This window comes from Herpailurus yagouaroundi, unplaced genomic scaffold (assembly GCF_014898765.1).
Source record: "Herpailurus yagouaroundi ecotype Mexico unplaced genomic scaffold, PumYag 165, whole genome shotgun sequence".
NCBI lineage: Eukaryota > Metazoa > Chordata > Mammalia > Carnivora > Felidae > Herpailurus > Herpailurus yagouaroundi.
The window spans coordinates 29,797,195-29,817,046 of record NW_024412406.1 but is presented as its reverse complement, the minus strand read 5'-3'; the positions used below and the strand labels follow the sequence as shown (position 1 = coordinate 29,817,046).

The window sequence follows — 19,852 nt, the reverse complement described above, 5'->3', positions numbered from 1 at the left end:
GAGCCTGGAGCCTGCTTCGGACTCTGTGTCTCCCTCTCTCTCTGCCCCTCCCCCGCTCTTGCTCTCTCTCTCTCTCTCTCTCTCTCTCTCTCAAAAATAAAGCATTTAAAAAGGTCTAAACACTATAAAGGATGTTATTGTTATCGCTGCTATTTAGAAAGCAGGCTTGCTAAATCTGACGGTTATTTTGTTGTGCTGAGCAAAGTGCTGATTGATTGATTGATTTTTATGTAATTTAGTGTCAGGTTCGCTAACATACAATGTGCAGTGTGCTCTTGGCATCGGAAGTGGATTCCCGTGACTCATCGCTTCCATACAACCCCCAGTGCTCCTCCCAACAAGTGCCCCCCTCGATGCCAGTCACCCATTTTCCCCACCCCCCCGCCACCCCCCGCCTCCTTCCACCCTCAGTTTGTTCTGTGTATTGAAACGTCTCTTGTGGTTTGCCTCCCTGTCTGTAGCTGTTTCTGTTTTCCTTCCCTTCCCCCATGGTCTTCCGTTAAGTTTCCCAACTCACATGTGAGTGAAAACACATGATGTCTTTCTGTGTCTTATTTCAGCAAAGTGCTGATTTAAATCATGAATGTCATCTAACGACGGTTTCCTGTTTGCCCTGTCGTGTGTTTCTTGGAGAGTCTGTAACCCGACTACGACCCTGGTGGCAAGGTGAGTAAAGGCCACACGGTAAAGCCGGGTTCACCTGGCTCTCGAACCTTGACCAAATTACACAAACTCTCTGAACTTTGATTTCCTCAGCTACGGACTCAGCCGAGGCTCAGTCTTTGGTGTCTGCGTGTGTGAACGGGTAGTGTAATCAGCCCTAAATCTCACCACTAGAATGCCTTGTAGACAGCTGTATGGGGTACGTGGTCCCTTGTATGGTAGTGATTATTTTTATGACACTTGTGAAGGAAGAGCTACTAATGGATACAAATTTCAAGTAGGAATTACACAAACGTTCATAAATAGTACCATAATAATATCCAATAATTTACCTTGATACTGGCCATAAAGTAATAATTTATTTTCCTTTGTGTTCTCTATTATCACATTATCGATTTTCTTTTTTTATTGTCAAGAGACACATTTGGAATTGAGTCGGATGAGGGCTCCATGCTGGAAAGTGGGGCAAATTGAAGGATTTCGTGCTTTCAGGAAACCCAGTCATCTTTTGTCATTAAACTGCTGCTTCTTTAAATCATTCTGTATATAAAATTTGCAGCTTTAAAAAACTTGTTCTAAAAATGCATGCATTAATGAAATGAAAAGCATTCAACAATGCGGCCTCTCTTCCAAATGTGTGTTTTATTTATGAAAACGTGATAGAAACCCGTTATCTCTGCATTTTAAATAGCTGCCAAAACTCAAACACGTTTCGGTCTTGAAAGGATGTTTTGCTCACTTTTTTATTCCATGGGAGAACTTAAGTATGTTCTTCATGCTTAGCAGGAAAAAACCCCACCAAGTTAAAAAACTTTTTTTTTTTTTTTAATGGTTCTTGAGTTGGGTGGCTGGCTTAAGCTTTCCATTTAGAAACAAACTTTTAGTGAGGGGGCTCTGGCCTCCGACATTCATCTCACATCGTAAAGCGAGATTTGAATCAGCCGCCGCCTCTAAAGGACTCGGGCGAGATCCACCACGCTCCGCCTTACTGTAACTTGGCCTGCGTATCCGCCACGGTCCCCGGCGGGGAGATTGTCGCCGGGCAGCGGCCGTGGCCGGCAGCCCGGCGGCGACCTTGCTTGGGGAGGTGCCGCCTCGGACTTACCATCTGCGGGAGCTGGATGTCCGCGAGGCTGGAGATGAGAGCTTGGCTCAGGCCAGCCAGCTCCTTGAGCAGGCTTTCGTTGTTCTGCTCTATGAGCTTGTTCTCCTCCTCTATGGTCTTTAGGTTGCTCTCCATCGATGTGATCTGCAACGGAAAGGACCTGGGGTAGGAGCGGCTGATCTGGGGGAGCGCGAAAGGCTTCTCTCCCCGGGGGAAGGGCACCTGCTCACCCTCACTGCCAAGGAGCGCGTGCCCCCCAGCTTCTCCTCACCAAACCGCAACCCATGCGATCACTCTAAGTCTTGGGATCACATCACCAAGTTTACATCTCTAGCCCGGACTTCTCTCGTGAGTCGCCACTTCCGCCTCTCCAAGTGGCCGGACGGTGGCAGTCTCCAGCTCAGCAGGTGCAAGAGGGAGCCTTCGCAAGAGGGAGCCTTCGCTGCGTCCCCCAATCCCACTCCACACGCAGTCCTCGCCTACCCAAACGGTAGCAACTTGAACCTCGCTCAGACCTTCGAGGTGTCCCTGAAGGCTCTCTTTCTCTCTCACTGCACACCCACTGGGCTCCTTCTTCGCAGTCTCCAAGATGGACACCGTCCCCACCTGCACTGCCGGCCCCTGGGTCCACCCCCTGGAGTGACCGTGGATGCCTTCTCACAGGTGGCCCTGCACCTGGCTTGGCCCCATGCAATCTCTTCTTGGCTCGTCTTCAACAGTTACCAATACCAGTCTCTTCAAATGTAAGCCCGAAAATAGATCAAATATGATGGATTTATTGATTGATACTGGCTCAAAACCCCGTAATGGTTCTGCATTAAAGCCAAAATTAAAACCAGTGGTTCTGGGGCACTTGGGTGGCTCGGTGGGTTAAGCGTCCAACTTCGGCTCAGGGCATGATCTCACGGTCTGTGAGTTCGAGCCCCACGTGGGGCTCTGTGCTGACAGCTCGGGGCCTGGAGCCCGCTTCGGATTCTGTGTCTCCCTCTCTCTCTGACCCTCCCCCATTCATGCTCTCTCTCTGTCTCAAAAATAAACATTAAAATAATAATAATAATAATAATAATAATAAAAACCCAATGGTTCTGCAATAAAAACCAAGCTCTTTAAACGGGCCTCTGGGATGCTCCATGGGTGACCTCTCTTGGGATCCCCACCTCGATCACTCACCTGCACATGCTCCCCTCTACTATTTCTCAGAACTCTGGGCCTTCTCAGGATTTAGGGTTTTTGCACTTGTGGTTTTTACGGTTTGAAATGCTCTGCCCCCATACCTGTTTGACGACCCCCTTCAGCTTCTCAAGTCTTTGTCAACACATTTCCTTCTTCCCAGGCCCAGGTTAAAATCCGGCCACCTCTCCCTGTCCCCTTGTCTCATACAATGTAATTTGTCATGTACGATTTTTTTATCCTGTATCTCCCCCTTCTAGACTTTAAGCTCGTTGAGGGCAGAGGTCTTGCTTGCTTCACGAATGGTTCCCAAGAGGAGTCCCCATGATTTGTAAACCAATGCATCAAGCTCTTTTGTATACCTGCTAGCTATTAAAGGAAGATTATAAAACTGGTCACGGTGGCTTAGGAAACCAAGTTCTGTTTGAAGCCACAGTGAGTGAGGACTTCTGAGAGTCAGTAACCAGAAAGGCCCTAAAACCCCATGTTTCAGGAGAAGACAGAAGGGGGGAAGAAACTTCTGCCCAGGCTTTGTCTCATTATTCTCATCCCTCTGCCTTGCTGCAATATGGTCATTATTCGTGTTTAAAAAAAAAAAAAAATCCTGGACTGAACTTTTAATTTCCATTTGTATACATTTAGTCAGGGGGTGGGGCAGACATAACACAGGAGATTACAGAACTGAGAAACTGCTTGGGTTTTTTCAGTAAACACTCTGTCCAGGAAAATCTCCAGAAAGACCTGTTTCTAACAAACACATGTTCAGAGGTGTTCCAGAAAAAGTAAATGGGAAAAGTTGTTCTGTTTTATTTGAGTTTTGAATAAAACTAAGTCTTCTTGTATCTTTTTGTGACAATTTTTCTAAATCACCATGTGTTCTGCGGGACTCTAATTACAGGACGATCGGCTTTGCTTCTAAATCCTTTAACGCACCCAAGACAAACGCACGAGTAACTTTGCCTCCAGCTACCAAACCAGTGGTGGCCCGGGGTGACCGACCTACGTACCCAAGCTTTGCAATACGGTGTCACCGAGGCACGCTCAGTGTATTCATAGTAAGGTAACGGTTTATCTTTCATCACAGGGTTTGACTGTTCAGTGTTTTGCCCCCACTAATGGTCGTGATCACTTTAAAGACAACGAATAGCTTTCTGTCGTTTTGCTGTTTTTACCTGCGTCTGGAGTTTCATCATATCTGCTTCAATTTTAAGGTTGGATTCATTCAGTTCTTTTATTTCTTCATCCAGGTGCCGAATTTCTTCATCACTCTCTATACCTACAAAGAGTCAGACCCTCTTGAGTGCAAACGGAAATGTGAGACAATGAGAATACAAGTCATTTTATGTTTCGTTTGTGGTTTGCTAAGTGAAAATTAGTGTTAATTTGAAATGCTGAATTTTTACCCTGACCCATATCCAAGATTCTAAAAGAGTGGGTTCCAGAGTTACAAGATGGGATTTCTTTGTGAGACGAGGGAGTAGAAAAGAGCTTTTTCTACTTTTCTACATTTCTACATTCTGCCCTGGGGTTACTACCCTGGAAAAGAGTCCCTTGTCCCCTGAAGGTGAGCCTCCCATGCTCTGTGACCCAGCAACTCCATTCCCAGGTCCACACCCGAGACAAACGGCCGCCTGTGTGCAATGGGAGGCGGGCATGAGACGTACGCGGCACATTCACAAAAGCCCAACCTGGCAACACACGGCACGCCCACCAAAAACAACGCGAACAACGCTTACCAATATGATGTTAAAACGAACCCGTAAGCCCTGAAGCTTTCCACAAAGCAGGAAAAACCAGGTGGCCGTTTTGTGGGCACGTACTGCCTTATTGTAAGGAATTAAGTGCCTGGATCAAAACGGGCCAAGCGGGCACCAATGAAGAGAGTACTCCACAAGATCGATCTAACACTGGGCTCCGAGATTCAGTAAAGAAGAAAAGCGAACCGACAGCTAAGATCCCCGCAGTTCAGGACCTCGATCGTTTTGAATATGAGTCAACCGTGGGACACGGCTCCTAAGAAAAAATACACAATTCCCCAGGACCACACTAATGGTTCTGTAACATCCGGGATACGGGACTCAGGATTTATTCCGAACTGGCTGGCTGCACCTGGAGAGTTCCGAGCACCGAGCTCAAGTGGTTGCTACCCTAGACAGGATCTTCTTCAGACAACTGGGTCTGAAATACTTGGTTGGGATGACACCAGGGAGCGCAGATTCCCAATTAAACATGTTCCGAGGGCTCTAAGCGCTTGTGGCATTTTTCTGATTTCAGCAGACGAAAGCTTCTATTGTTATATTTCTTTGTCAAATTGTTTTTCCTTTCTGTCTCTTTGGAATAAAATTCCACTTCGGAAAATGGCATTTTCTTACATAGTATCTGGTGAGGCAGACCCTAAGTCTGATAAAAGATGAAGACCTGGGAAGGAAACACGCGCGGTGCTTTGAGAACCCTCACTGGGCAAGGCTCTTTTCATCTGAGCCTTTGCCACTACAAAAAAGGCAGGCCCACGAAAAGCTTGGGACCCGGGTGGGATGAGCATCCCGGGGGACGGAGTAGAAAGCACAGAGGCCTGGGGTCGGAAGGCAATGAATGGAAGGTCTGCTCCCTGGACTGTAAGAAGGCCCCCGTGAATGAACACACGGTGAGCGACGAAGGCAGGCCACCTCACAAAGCGCTTGGGTTTATTCTCGGGCAGTGGAAACCCGTGAAGAGTTTTAAGCAGGGGAGTTGATGCGATCTGGTTGGCTTTTCAAAAGCATAGCGCAGTCCTGAGTAGAGGATGCGGTGAAAGGGAGCCGGTAGAAACCAGGAGACTGGTTACGAGATTATCCCTGGGGTCCTGGCTCGTCGGATGGCCCTTTGCCCCGTGGCCGTGGAAGCAGGGCTGACGGAAGTGCACTCAAATAAAACTTGCAGGTAGGATTTGCAATACTTGTGACGGATGGAAGAAAGGGGATGAGTGAACGGAGGCCTCGAGGAAGACCATTTGTTTCTGCTCAAGCAGCTGGCGACTAGTGGCATCCCTGGGATGAGGAAGGCCAGCGGAATGGCAGCTTCCAGAGGGAAAACCAAGGGTTTAATTTTGGCTGTTAAGTCATGGATGCTTGCGAGAAGACTCTGACAGCCCCGGTTCTCGGTACTGAGATCTGGTTAGGATTGCGTTCCCCTGGCATCCAATGAGAGCGAGAACACTCACGTCTCTTGACCACGATGGGGCCATTTAGAAGATGCCTCGTAACAAAAGGTACCTGGACACCTATGGGAAAGGTATGATTTGGAGACGAGATCTCACAAAACGGTAATAGCATAAATTCTCCATAAGTCCATAAATTCCATAAATCCTCATGCAATTAATGAATACATGAACTAATGTTTTCATTATGACTTCTGGGATTGGGGGAGATATTTTATTTTATTTTGGGGGAGGAGGCATTTCAGCCAATCTTTTTGTAATTTTTTTTCCCCATGAATACATGACTTTATTTATTTCTACTGATCTATTTGTCTGCCCCCCTCCTCTCCGTACCTACGGTCTTTACGAGCCTCCACCACTGAGTGGAGCTGGGAGGCTGCAACAGATGAACTTCACACCTGCACTAGCCAGTGTGAACTCACTGGATCCTCTTAAGGATCCCATGAAGCAGGTACCCTTATTACTCATTTTAAAGATGGGAAAACCAGGGCATGAAGGGGTTAAGTAGTAAGCGGTAGAGCTGGGATTCAGCACACAAGCTCTCCGGTTCGAGAATATGCTTTCTCAACCATTATAATGCTACCTTTAGCATAGATATTTAATCCGTTTTTGAAAGTATCCATAAAATGTGTGCACTGATGTTCTCTGACAGATACACACACAACAGAATGTAGAGTGGAAGTAGGGCCCTGGGGTAGGCCAACTATGTATTGTTAACCAAGGAAGCCATATAAACTTTCCAAGGAGTATTCTGCTGAACTATTCAGTGGCCCTGTTTCTTTAAAGGGTGTACCTGTTTAAAAGCAAAGGAAGATGCTTTCTTTGCTTGGGTTAAATCTGTGCCTAATGTATATAACTAGGGATTACCTAATTTATAACGATATTTTATATTCTGTATAAATTTATAAGGGATGCATATACTCGTATACAGCAGATATATTCAACTTGTAAGGGGCTTTAAGTAGTTAGAGCTCTATCCAGAAAAGAATGATGTATAACAATATTTAGAACATGATACTCTGCCACATGGAAAGACCTAGAAAGGTCTACTAAGTATAAGAACGTATACGTAGGTCAACCATCGTAACTTTTACTTGTCCCACAAAGAATAGACGGGCAAGCATTTGTTCATGTACAGACATTGTAATTTTACTATCAAGGACTAGTCATGGTTTAAAAAATCAGGGTGGCAATTTAATTATGGCAAGGGCAGAGAACTAAAGATCAATTCTTCTAAAATGAATGTAAGTGCTTTTGGTGTAGAGCTTCCATGTTTTGACTAGTTTGTCGGTAAAATGCTTCCAACGTGTCCTGCAACTAACCAATTTGCCTGAATGATCTGTACCCAGTTTAACTTCACATAGCCCACCAGGAGGCTGACAGTCATATGCACTCCTGAGTTTACTGCAATTTGGCTTTCTTCTTAGGACCTAGAGAGTGTTGGGTTACACCCCCTTTGTAAGTCATCCAGGGAACCACGGCTGTGTCCAAACTTCAAGGCAGGGGGCCAGGGGACTACGGGACGATGCCCCACTGTTATAGAGGACCTCAAATGAACTTACGTCCTCCCTGACCCTGACTTGAACCAGGTGGGGTTTTCCTCACACACAAGTCACTGTGGGTTCTCAGGCTTTCGATGAGCATCAGCCCCTGGCTCCTTAGATTGTGAGGCTGTGCTGTTTCCAATGTCCTGGCCCATTTGGAATAGAGGCAGATCAGACACTTGTCAATGTTTTCTAGCCATCTTGCTGCTGCCCCGTGTCCTTTGAAAGTTCGGCTGAAGATGCTCAGTTTATAAAGCACCCTTCGAAGGACGTGTGTGCGGTCCAGCTGCCCCCAGGGTTCTGTGACCGTCTACCAGGGGGTTTGGGCAGCCCAGCAGAGCCGTGTGCCCCGCACGGCTTCGCTGTAAGTTGCTGTAGTGCCAACAGCTGGGCGTCTTGTTCTTTCTTTATCAGGAGCAGCCTGCGACTTCTGTGACCTCCGTTACCTTTACTGCTCAAGGTGTTGCTGGGTTCTTATAATGAAGATTCATGGGAAATGTTTTCTTAACGCACTCAGTTTCCGAGAAACTCTTTGCTCCGAATTTACTTACTGACGGTGTGATTCTCATAGCGATTATATTCTCCTTTTGCTTTGGCTTCTGAAAAGCCGGAAGTCACATCCGAGATTGCTTCTGACCCACTGCGAAGTGCCTTGCTTCACACGTTCCTTCCGGGATCCTCAGGCTTGGCCCACCTGGCTTCCTTATCTTCGATCTCCTTTTGTCTCATTTTTTTTTTGAATTACTTTCTAAGTAGCTTTTTTTTTTTTATGTAGCATCGCACCCCCTTTCATTTACATATTGTTTGAAATTAGGTGACACGTGAATAAATAAATATTAAATTGTGCAGGTTTCACAGAGAATGTGCTAAGAGGCCGCTGAGAAGTGAGGAGTATTTCCAAAGAACAAGGAAGACACCTGGAGAAAGCACTTTCGCTGAGCATCTAAATGTGGGAGAGAATGGTGAGCGCAGCCCCTAATCCCCCAGCGTGTCCAACCCTCCCCCAACCCCCTTCGCCTCTTAGTGGTGGCTGCGGGAGGAAGAGCAGGTCCCCAAGGGGCCACTGGAAATAACACATCTGATGGCAGATGAAAGCCTTAGAGGGAAGCGGGAAGCTCAAAAGCGTTGCCCTCTTTTGGATATTGCACATCTTTGTTCTAAACACTCACACGCAAGTTAAAAAAATGGAGCAACGCTTTCGAAGAAGTAAAGTAACGGTTGCTCCGTTCCAGTTATGTGCCAAAGACACCATCAAATAAATCTCCAACGCAAACACGATTGCTTTGCCATGGTTTCCGGATGCTTTAGAATGATGTTCTAAGGAAACAACACGTGCCTGAGATAATAGTGATGAGAAATCTTGGGGAAAGCGCTCAAGAATCAAAGGGAAATTGAAGGATCCAAAGACAGAGCTCAGAAACTGCATCTATCAACTTTGATGAGGCATTGACACTAGGGAAATACAGATACAGATTTGGATATAAATTTAAATCATCCAGATTCATCATAAAGATATCATTCTGAGTACGGAACAAAATTTGAGGATTCAAAGATAAATGCCAAAAACTGTATTTCTTGAAATTTAATGGAAGACTTATACCGGGAACGCGCGCACGTGTGCGCACACACACACACACACACACACACTAGTGCAAAAGCTGTCGTTTTGAGCACTGGGAAACAAAAGTTCACCCAGTGTTTCCTAATCCCTTGAATAGCATTGCTTGATTTTCCGTTGGAGATCCTTACTAAGAAGGAAGGGAAAAAACCCAAGAAATTGCGTTTTAGACGAAGTTATGGCTCTAGTTCAAATTCAAGGAAAGCTTCCTTCTTGTGTATTAAAATCGCACTTCCCACTTAGAGAATCCTTTGGCAGGAGAACACTTTGGGGAGCCGGCTGGGACCTTGGTGGGGACGGCAGCCTTCAGCTCTGTGCTCTTACCGCCTGTCGCTTTGAGTTTGATGGTCATCAGCTCTTCTGAGACCTTGCCCTTTTTGATGGCTTGTGCATTTAGAGGACATCCAGATAAGCTGTGAACATGGAAATTATACCAATGTGTGAAATACATATTATTTCTCCCTTTTCACATGCATTGCGTCTTACAAAAATCAAAATTTTGTATTCCCACTTACTGTCTTTGCCTGCCAAGTAATTACATTATAATCTGCAGTCTCTTTGTAGAAATAACATGTAACATCTATGAAAACGAAAGCAAAGGCCTTCAAATAATGTAATCGTGCTTTGTGTTTTTGTTCTTTAAAACAAAACACAAATAGCTACTGCAGATACTATCATTTAATTACTTTTGTTAAAGTTACTATTCTGCATTCATATAAGTGCCTTTTTTTGTAGTGGTCCCTTTATTTTCCATAAATGTTAAGACTCTACGTATGTGCTACAAATAAGAATTGTTCCAAATTAGTCAAAATTCCATGAATAATACAGCAGAATCTAGTTCCTCCTGTTTCTTATATACTGTAGTCTGATCTTTACAGAATGGCTTGAATTAATACACACCCAAAATAATAAAAATAAACAGGTGTAGCGCATACCATTTGGGCATGGGACTGTTTCTAATTTATCCTCCAGCTTTTAAAACGTTAATTGTCATTTAAAAAATCTCTACTCCGAAAGGAGACTAAAAGGAAGCACTGTAAATATATTCAGATGCGCTCCCTGTGGGCAGTGTCTATTCCTGCAGTGGGGTTTACCCCTTTTCCTTAATAGCTACACCCTTCTGCTATGCTTCCTTTCTTTAATGTCACCCGTTTTATTTAAATTGCACCAAAATGATCATGACAACGTTGAACAAAACTTGTGTCTTATAGTACGTGATGAGACAGTTTTGTTCTTTTAAGCAACCATTAATTCTGTTGCAACTTTGCTATATTTTTAGAGACAGGATTTTTAAGCACCATTAAAAATGGTCACAAATCAGCCACTTCAAATATTTTTTCCCCACAGACATTTGGTTACAATTCGTATATGAAACAATCATTTTCGGTCTGAACATCAGGACACTTGGCAGAGTGAAAAAAAATATTTCTGAAGCAAAGCCCCTTATAAATGTTTGCTAAATGAACATATTTTTAAATGACTTCTAAGTCATTCTATATGGAGATTATGTGAAATATAAAAATAATAGATATATAAAATTACATATAAAAAGAAGGCCATGTGGTTTGCCAAAATTTGCTAAGTTATGAAATATTTAGGGCCGGAAAAGAAAATAATGAAAAAGCACAAACAGAACTATAAACTGGATTTTCCTTATTTTGTAAGCTTCTCACTGTAAAGTGTGGCCCATAAGCTTCATTATCTGTATTTTTTCTGCAAAGTTAGCACAAGTCTGTCTTTATGTCACAGAGTGTGTTCTCAGAAAACTGTCATGAACAAGATCAATATTTAGCTGGTAAGGTGGATTTTGAAATTGACCTGTAAGTCCACTTGTAGTGGAAGAGTGATGGTTTTTAAGAGCTCAGGAACATTCTCCGGCCCTGTCCTCTAAACAATCTGCTCTGTTCCTACCGCAGGGCAACACACGTCCAGTTGTAACCGTGGTGAGGAGAGTTAGTGACGCGTCCGCAGCTGTGTGACTTAGAGCTAAAGCGTACGGGAAGTTATGAAAGTGAGGATATGATTTCCAAATACCACTTGATATTTTGTATTTTCCAACGTAGTTGTATCTTCCAGGGGGTAAAACAAATCTTAAATGTAAAACAATGGGATAGGAAAATACGATCAATGGTTGTCTTCCCATTTGAGGTTGAACAACTCCTCCACGGGGTTTCCACCTGCTGCGTAGGTGGAGGCTGGCCGGGGTGTCACCATCACGGTCTGGGCTCCGAGTTGCAAAGGCAGGAGAAAGGGCAGGTCACGATGGTTTTGACCCAGTGTATAAGTCTACCACTTATCAGCGCGATGTTAAACTATATCTTCATCTGCCTTGTTAAAGTGAAATAGCAGACGACACGATTTACATGGACATCACTGTGTATATTAAAGCTCTCAAACAAATTACAAAGTTCTGGCATAGCACTAAATGAGGTCATAGAAGTTCTGGTTCTGAAACTACAAACATCCATCGTGTGTGTGTGTGTGTGTGTGTGTGTGTGTCTGTAAATATTATGCTGATGTAAACGCATGGGCCAAACTGTTCTCGACCATCCTCTAAGGTAAATTTTGTACTTATTCCCGTTTTGCGGAATGTTAGCATGAAAAAAACGGCAGAATTTACCTTAGAGAACGGCTGGGGGCAAACCGTGTGCGTGAGGCTGGCACACAGAGAGATTCACTGAACACCAAGGAGGGTCACGACAGGGGCGCTGCTGTCCCGACACCGCCTGCAAAAGGGCAATTCCTGAACCTCCCTGCACTTGCCCTCTTCTGCCGGTGGAGGGTGACTGCACTACCTCTGTAGCTCACAGGGTTTTGTAAAGGATTAAAGGAATAAAGCACGTAAGGTACTTAGAACAGTGCTCTCTACTGGAACAGAGCGTGCCCTGAATAGATGTTAGCTATTGTCCGCGAGCGGAGAGAGTACCAAAAAACCTCAGGGATTTGAGGGTCAAAATACAGAATATATAAAAGTGTATCAGAGGTTAAAATGTGCTATTTTAGCATAAGTCATTCTCACTTTAATGAATTATTAATGAATTACTGCATATATATATATATATGTATATGCAGATGTTAATATAATTTTTATGAAAGGGAAAGGAAATCGTCTGGGTTAAACACCATTATGTGCCAGGCTATAAGCTAGGCATTTTATTACGTTAGTTCATTAAATTCTATCTAGAGTAAAGAGAAGCATTCCACCTTAAAGAGAATACGCCAAAGTAAATTCAGTCTCTTAAACCCTTTAAACAGCAAGAGAACTCTCCGGTAAAGAACAGTGAAATCTGAATTACTCATTTGTTTAAACACTTAATTATTTTCTTTCTCCTACAAAGTTCTATCTTGGCATTAATACTGAAGCTTATATTTTTTGACTCATAATTTCCTTTTTCTTATTATGAAGCACATAATATGTGCATTGATACATACAACGTATATTCGCAGTTTAAAGAACACCGTCAAGGTGAACACCTTTTACCTTCAAACACGAAAATGACTTTGAAGCTCCCCGTGCCCTCAACAGTCACCTCTCCTGCCCCCAGAGATCACCATTGCCTGTAGGTGAATGAGGACCTAGCTTTCTAAAATGCAATTCTGCTCCTTGTTTTTAACTTTTTGGAAACAGAATCATGCCACACATATTCTCCAGCATTTTCTCCCACTCAGCATTGTGTTCTAAAATCCACTGAGGCTTCACTTCCTTTTCACCGTGGGCCACTGCTCACTTACACACTTGACTGTCAGCGGGCATGTGGGTGAGTCCGTCCCAGTTTGGACTTAGGAGGGCATCGCTCCCATAGACATTCTCTGACATGTCTCTGGGCTCCCGTGTGCAGGAGACTCTCCAAGGCATAAGCCTATCAGCTCGGTGTCTGGGGGGCTGGGAATGTTCATCTGTTCTTTTCTCAACCTGACTTCCTGAAGGGATCGGCTCTAGCGATTCTCTTGCACCTCTAGTGAGAGCCCCTGTTGCTCTCTATCCTCACCAAGCCTCGGTGTCATCATTTAAAACTTCATGATTTTTAAAGATAATTGTGTTGTTGCTGACCGAGGGATGTGCCCCCCATAGGACGGCGTTAATATTTCATTATCGGCGTTAACATGGATATTACCGAGTCCGCGATAAGAAAGTAACGCTACTTGGCAGTTAATACGCCATCAGGCACACTTGATTTGTGACTGTCCTTCCCGAATATGAAATAATGACTCAAACTCAGGACAATGTGTGCTGTTGTGAACATGACCGTGCATTTGAAAATCAGAAAAAAAAACCACTTCAAAAATTTAGGTTTTCTCGATAAGCAGATATGGCTATACGTCCACTTAAAACAGCAATTCCTGGAAGGCTTAATTTTCTGATGCCATTGATACGTATCTTTAAAATCAAACAAAATCTAGAATGGGCCCCCCCCCCCCCCCGCTTTGCTCAATTTGCATACGCAAAGCATCAGGGCTCACTAAAGCTCCATTGGATGTCAAATCCGCATCGTGCACAGGGGGCCAGAAGACTAGAAAGGGCCCTCCTTGATTAGAGAAGTGTGTGGTGAATCTTCTAGCCTCTTTTCTTTAGGTAGAATGTGAACCAAAAAGCTGGACGAAGATCAGTGTTCCCAACAAAGGACTCCATTGAAATCCATGACACCCAGTGATAAAGGAATTAAGTCATTGTGAAACTATAAAGGGTTTTCTGAACCTCTTTCATCCTGTGGTATCCTTAGTAGTCACTGTGTCATTCTCTTTCTGGCTGCTGGGGATGAGTCACATCTCCCTAGCAGCAAAATAACTACAATTTGGCCTGAAATCGAGCCAGTTCACGAGAGGGAGGGACATAAATATGTGTAAAGAGAAAGTTTACAATTACGCCGCATAACGGAGTAAATATCACCACTTGAAATCGAAGCGGACCATTAAAAGACTAAACCATTAAAAAGTAGCAGCATAAGCAAATTTTAGAACCCCAAAGCCAAATGCAATTTCTACAGCCCTTGCAAACTGCGGAGTAAAGTTTCAGAAACAGAGAAAATAGCATTTTTCATTCCTCGAAGTCATCAAACATCGATCTGGCAAGACTCCTCGCAACATCTGAAGGGCTACGACTGATGACCCCAAGGAGGGATTCCCCACCTCGACCCAAAGCCACTGAGGTGACACACCCTCACAACAACAACACAACAAAAGACAGAAAACAGACGTTACCTTCTGTGGGTGACAAAAACATTATTTACATGGCCCAGCCCGTTGCAGCCTGGCAAGGGACAGTGTGGCAGCTCTTGTTTGTTCAGTTTCCAGGAGAGGGGGGCCCCATTGACAGGATTCTCCTTCTGTCTCTTGGCGGCCAGGGGACAGCCAGAAGCTGTGCGGTGGGACGTGTATTTACCTGATATGTGACCTTGGCCGTCACACCCTATCACAGGACATCTAGAGAGACAGAGCAGAGACGTTACCAGCAGGGAGCCAGGGGAAAACTCTACAGGAAGCACTGTAACTAGGTGAATGGGAAGGCAGCGGAGATTCCATACCAAATAGATGGCAAGTGGTGAAATTAAGGAGCTCTGAAAATGCCAGTCCAATTAGCAAAACAGCATCGTATTCTCAGTCAGAGTGGTCCGCAGGCCCAAGCTAAGGAAGGTTCGTACATGATCTCAGGTAATCTTCACTATAAACCCGTCGGGCAGAGAGCGTTATTATCCCGTTTTTTAGGCGGGGAAAACTTTTGGAGCTCAGGTAACCTGCCACCCATTTTCCTAGAAGTGGAGTCATGTTCACACCCACACGTTTTAGGTCTAGAGCCAATCACGTAAGCACTGTGTTAGGCTGCCTCCAAACAAAAGACCAAGTGTATAAAACGTTAACCACTTTGCCCTACATTGTATGGCACATTGCCCGTAGAATGGGGACGCTGGTTTCTTAAATGCCGAAGTAACGCGTTTAGAAATGTTGTAGAGCAAGAAATTTACAAACTTCTACATCTGTAGCTGCCTATATTATCCAAGACTTGGTAGCACATTTCTCAGCAGAGGGAATTTAATTTAGACAAAATTGTACCTTAATGAAAATTAAAGTGTTGGGGGGAAATGCTGCCATATTTATCACGCTATGGCCCTTCCACCAGGCTGCTTTCCATTTAAAACTCTGGAAAAAGTATAAACTTCCTCTTTTCTTTATTATTATTGTTGTTTTGCATTATCAAAGAACTGTGTACACATAGCTAGGAATAAGACAATTTGCTTGAGCTTTTAAGCCCTCTGACTGCTGCTTCAAGCGTCCGTGCATTTCATAGGCTACCCCCTCTCCCCAAACGCTCAGCTGCTTCCCAACCAATGTCCTGCCCATCTGACCAACAAGCGGCCTCTGGCCCCGGTGCCCCACCTCAACGGTCACACTCACTTGAGTTCAGGATCTTCTTTTTCTTCCTTTGTAGGAGTCATTTTGACACCACCTTTCCTGGCACGAGGGCAGCCGGACAAACTAAATATGTGCATGACAGAGAACAAAACCAAACCACGTGATCTCACTGGCCGCTGCGGCAGAGTTCTGATTTCCCTACTTCCGAAATGAAATCGATCTTACCTTCTGTGGGAAGCGTAGTTTCCAGTCACGTGCCCGGAACCATCGCAACCCGGGGTTGGACACCTGGAAAACACAGGAACAGAGTGCCGGCCGCGTGGTTGTGGGGGAGGGAAGGGGAGCATGCCACGTTCAAGTAGAACTAAACAGAACGAGTTGCTTTTTGTGGGGCTCTTTTTTTCCCCCTTAAATGTAATGAGTTTTTGCCTAAGAATACATTTTTAAGGAATATGTTAAGTTGGGGGCGCCCGGGTGGCTCAGTCGGTTAAGCGTCGCACTTCGGCTCAGGTCATGATCTCGCGGTCCGTGAGTTCGCGCCCTGCGTCGGGCTCTGTGCTGATGGCTCAGAGCCGGGAGCCTGCTTTGGATTCTGTGTCTCCCCCCCTCTCTGCCCCTCCCCTGCTTGTGCTGTCTCTCTGTCTCTCAAAATATGAATAAATGTTAAAAAAAAAAAGTAAAAAAATAAAGAATATGTTAAGATGTATAGGATAACTACCATGTGATGCTTGGCAGACAATGCATTAGCTGTTATCCTACCTTCTTTCTTTCTTCCTCTTTTTGACTTTATTTTGGGAGGAATCGGAAATTTGGCCTGCAACCTACTGCTGGCCTTCTGTCTACATCATGCAAAGTTTTTCTTTCTCACTTAAGAAAAAAAAAAAAGTTTTCCAAGTTGTTTTTGTGCACAATTTATTTTCTTTGATTTGCTCCACGACCATGATAATCTATTAAATTCACACGGACGAGAGTGGTATGTGTGAGCTCCCGAGACTTGGCGCATTAATATAGTTGCCAAAGAACCCAAGTCGTTTGCACCTGGTCTGTTCTGCCTCGTGGCCCAACTTAAATGGCCTTCTGGAAAATCTACCAATAGCTATTATCGACAATCAACCACTAAATTTGGAATGAGAAGGGGCAAAAGAGGAAGGGGAATCCAATTCTACTTGGAATGCTGAGTAGGAATAGGTTTCAAAACATACTTGAAAGTAAAAATTGATACAACTTCTCACCGATCGTTACCTTTCTAAAAAATCCCCAATACTAATGAAAACACAGTGGCCAATATAAAATGTTTGCTTTTCTGAAGGTTGCTGTACACATTATCATTGTTAGTGTTCCACTTGTATGCTCACCCTGGTTCAGATTTCTCCCCAAACAAGAGTTTGAAAATAATAATAATAATGATAATAATAATAAGCCACATGAATACCATTCCTTTTCTTAAACTCTAACCCACTGAACTTTCATGAAAATACTTTTATATCCAGTCCTGAGGCAGAACATAGAGTGTAAATGCTTTTTTTCCCAAATGAAATTTAAAATCAGCATACATCTCGGCGAGCTAACCAGAGAAACCAGCTTTGTATCTTTAACCTACCTTTTAAAGACAGAGTTTATATTCTACATTGTAGGAGAGGATTGAAAGCTGGTCTTTTTTTATTAACATTTCTAGGAAAATAGTGGTTTCTTAGTATATTGCAATTACAGAAAAATCAGTGACCTTGTTTTGGAATTCTACTGGAGTATCTAAACAAGAGGTCAATGAAATGTCTCTTTTTCTTTTTTGTATAGAAAAAAAACCCCAAAGATGTTAGCTATCAGATGGCTGTACAAAACATGTAAATACTGAATATTGCTATAGAACTTCTCGACCTACATGCTTTCAATATGTTATCAACATTTTTTTTTCCTAGAAATAATGCTCAGAAGAAATACTTAAGAAACCCACAGTTACAATTAAGGCAGGGAAATGTAGACAGTTAGAACAACTGAGTAAGACTGAATAAAAGTACTAAGTAAGATAAGTCTGATTGAGTATTTCTCTCTTTTCACTGGCACTTCTCTCTTTTCAATCTGTTAATTATTTCTCAACCTAACATTCTGACATTTCAGTCTAGAAAAATGGCAATGTATAGAACGATTTCCAGAATCTATACTGACACAATCAATTGGACTTTACATATTGAAAATGAGAAAAGTTGCATATTTCATAGTTCACTTCACTGTTTCTGGTACCAAAATTCCCCAGTTTTATATCTGTTTAATATCACCTCTTATTTCATAAATTTGTCTTTTGTAATTTTTAGAGAGAGAATTTTAAACAAGTTAGAGAATGGAAAGACTAACAAAAGAAAGAAAATAAAATCTCTGCATTTTTACTTGTGATTTAGACATCAAATGTTTATTCTACTATTTATACACATATTGTTTTATCACTAGACTTAGTAACACTCAGTTTTCTTAAAATATTATTATTTGCAAATAAGTTTCATGAATTTTGTTTAATGTTATTCCTTATCTTTTCTAAAGTTATGCCCTATTATATTTTTAAATATAATGATGGATTATAACTTATTATTCAGATGGATTATAACTTCTTATTATTCTATATATAATGTAACAAGATGTGAAAATAAACAAGTGAGAAGTCTGGAATAAAAGAAGAGAAAAGTAGGAAAAAATAAAATCATTAAGTGGGGCGCCTGGGTGGCTCACTCAGTTAAGCGTCCGACTTCAGCTCAGGTCACGATCTCACGGTCCGTGAGTTCGAGCCCCGCGTCGGGCTCTGGGCTGATAGCTCAGAGCCTGGAGCATGCTTCCGATTCTGTGTCTCCCTCTCTCTCTGCCCCTCCCCCGTTCATGCTCTGTCTCTGTCTGTCTCAAAAATAAATAAACGTTAAAAAAATTTTTTTAAAAATTAAAAAAATAAAATCATTAAGTAAAAGATAATGAACATGTGACTTTGAGATCCTGTACACTAGGTTGAAATGAGCTAGAATTGTGCCTAGCTCCCAAAAGTGAAAGACAATCATATGACTCAAAATTCCCATAAGGCAAAATATTATGCCGTTTACTTAAAATTAGATGATGAAAGGGCTTTGCCACACCTTCATAGTTCTGATTTAGTGTATAAATTCTGAAATCAACAGAAAAAAGCATTATGTTTAACCATTACATGGTTACTTTAAAAAATACTATAATATAAAAAAAAAAAATCCCCCAAACAAGCAAATTAACTAAATTAAATTAGAAGGAGTTGGTTTTAGTCATTTGAACTTTTTGGTGAAAGAGCGCATTGGTCATACTTTCATTAGGCGTGATTTACTACTTGTTAGTACGGACCCCACGAGTCTTGAGCACGGGGAGTCCTGACTCAGTGGGTGCAGGGCAAGGAAGTCTTGGTTCCAATACTTACTTAAGCTCCTGGGAATTTGCAGCCATGAGGGATTTAAGAGTCTTATCTGCTAAAGGACATCCAGAAACACTAAAGAGGGATGAGAAAAACAAAAGCGAAACACACAACACTGACATGTACAAATCCCACTCAAATGGCATCTTGAGTCTGCGAATATATGCTAAATTTACTGGTGGCCGAACACTGGGAAAAATACAACCAGGTTTGAATCTGGCTTTGCCACCCTGACGGGTCTGGGCTTGTGGGACCCTCAGTTTTTTCCCACAGACTCAGGTTTGCTATCAAATGCAGGGCTTTAACCCAATGAGTCTCTCCGACTCTAGAACTCAGTGATACGATGATTACTGACTCGGAGTTCATTTCCATTGCACGCCGAGCTGTGGTGGCTTAAAGATTGAAACCAATGCCCAAAGGGAAAGCGAATCACATCAACGAAGAGGTAAGTGGAGACACTAAACCCAGTTTTTTTGCATTGCTTCATCTAACACACTGACCTTTTAATTGCCCAGGGTGGAGGATGCCACATCTGACAAGGTGAATGGTCAACCCAAGTCACTCTACTGTCTTACCTTGGTTTCACTTGAGTCCTAAAGCTAGATAGAACCAAAGCCCTGACATAAACTCTAGCTTTTGGTTTATGATCTGCATAATAGGACCAGAAAAACATTTTTGACCAAAAATCATGATTTCTACACCATATAAATAAAGAGCCAGAAGATTTAACTTTACTTTATTTCTGAAAAAAAACAAAAACAAAAACAAAAAAAAAACAACACAAAAAACAAAAAAC

General features: G+C 43.0%; 1 protein-coding gene across 7 annotated transcripts in view; it reads right to left on the bottom strand.

The window, feature by feature from the left end:
• ST18 (ST18 C2H2C-type zinc finger transcription factor) overlaps positions 1-19,852 on the bottom strand; it is a 133,044-nt gene that overhangs the window by 1,274 nt on the left and 111,918 nt on the right. For all 7 annotated transcript variants that reach the window (XM_040487808.1, XM_040487811.1, XM_040487809.1 and 4 more), the window contains 7 exons: positions 19,063-19,131; positions 15,870-15,932; positions 15,687-15,767; positions 14,496-14,717; positions 9,621-9,709; positions 4,111-4,214; positions 1,769-1,912 (listed from right to left, as the gene is read on the bottom strand). In XM_040487808.1, coding sequence (XP_040343742.1) covers positions 1,769-1,912; positions 4,111-4,214; positions 9,621-9,709; positions 14,496-14,717; positions 15,687-15,767; positions 15,870-15,932; positions 19,063-19,131 — 772 coding nt within the window. The remainder of the gene's footprint in view (positions 1-1,768; positions 1,913-4,110; positions 4,215-9,620; positions 9,710-14,495; positions 14,718-15,686; positions 15,768-15,869; positions 15,933-19,062; positions 19,132-19,852) is intronic.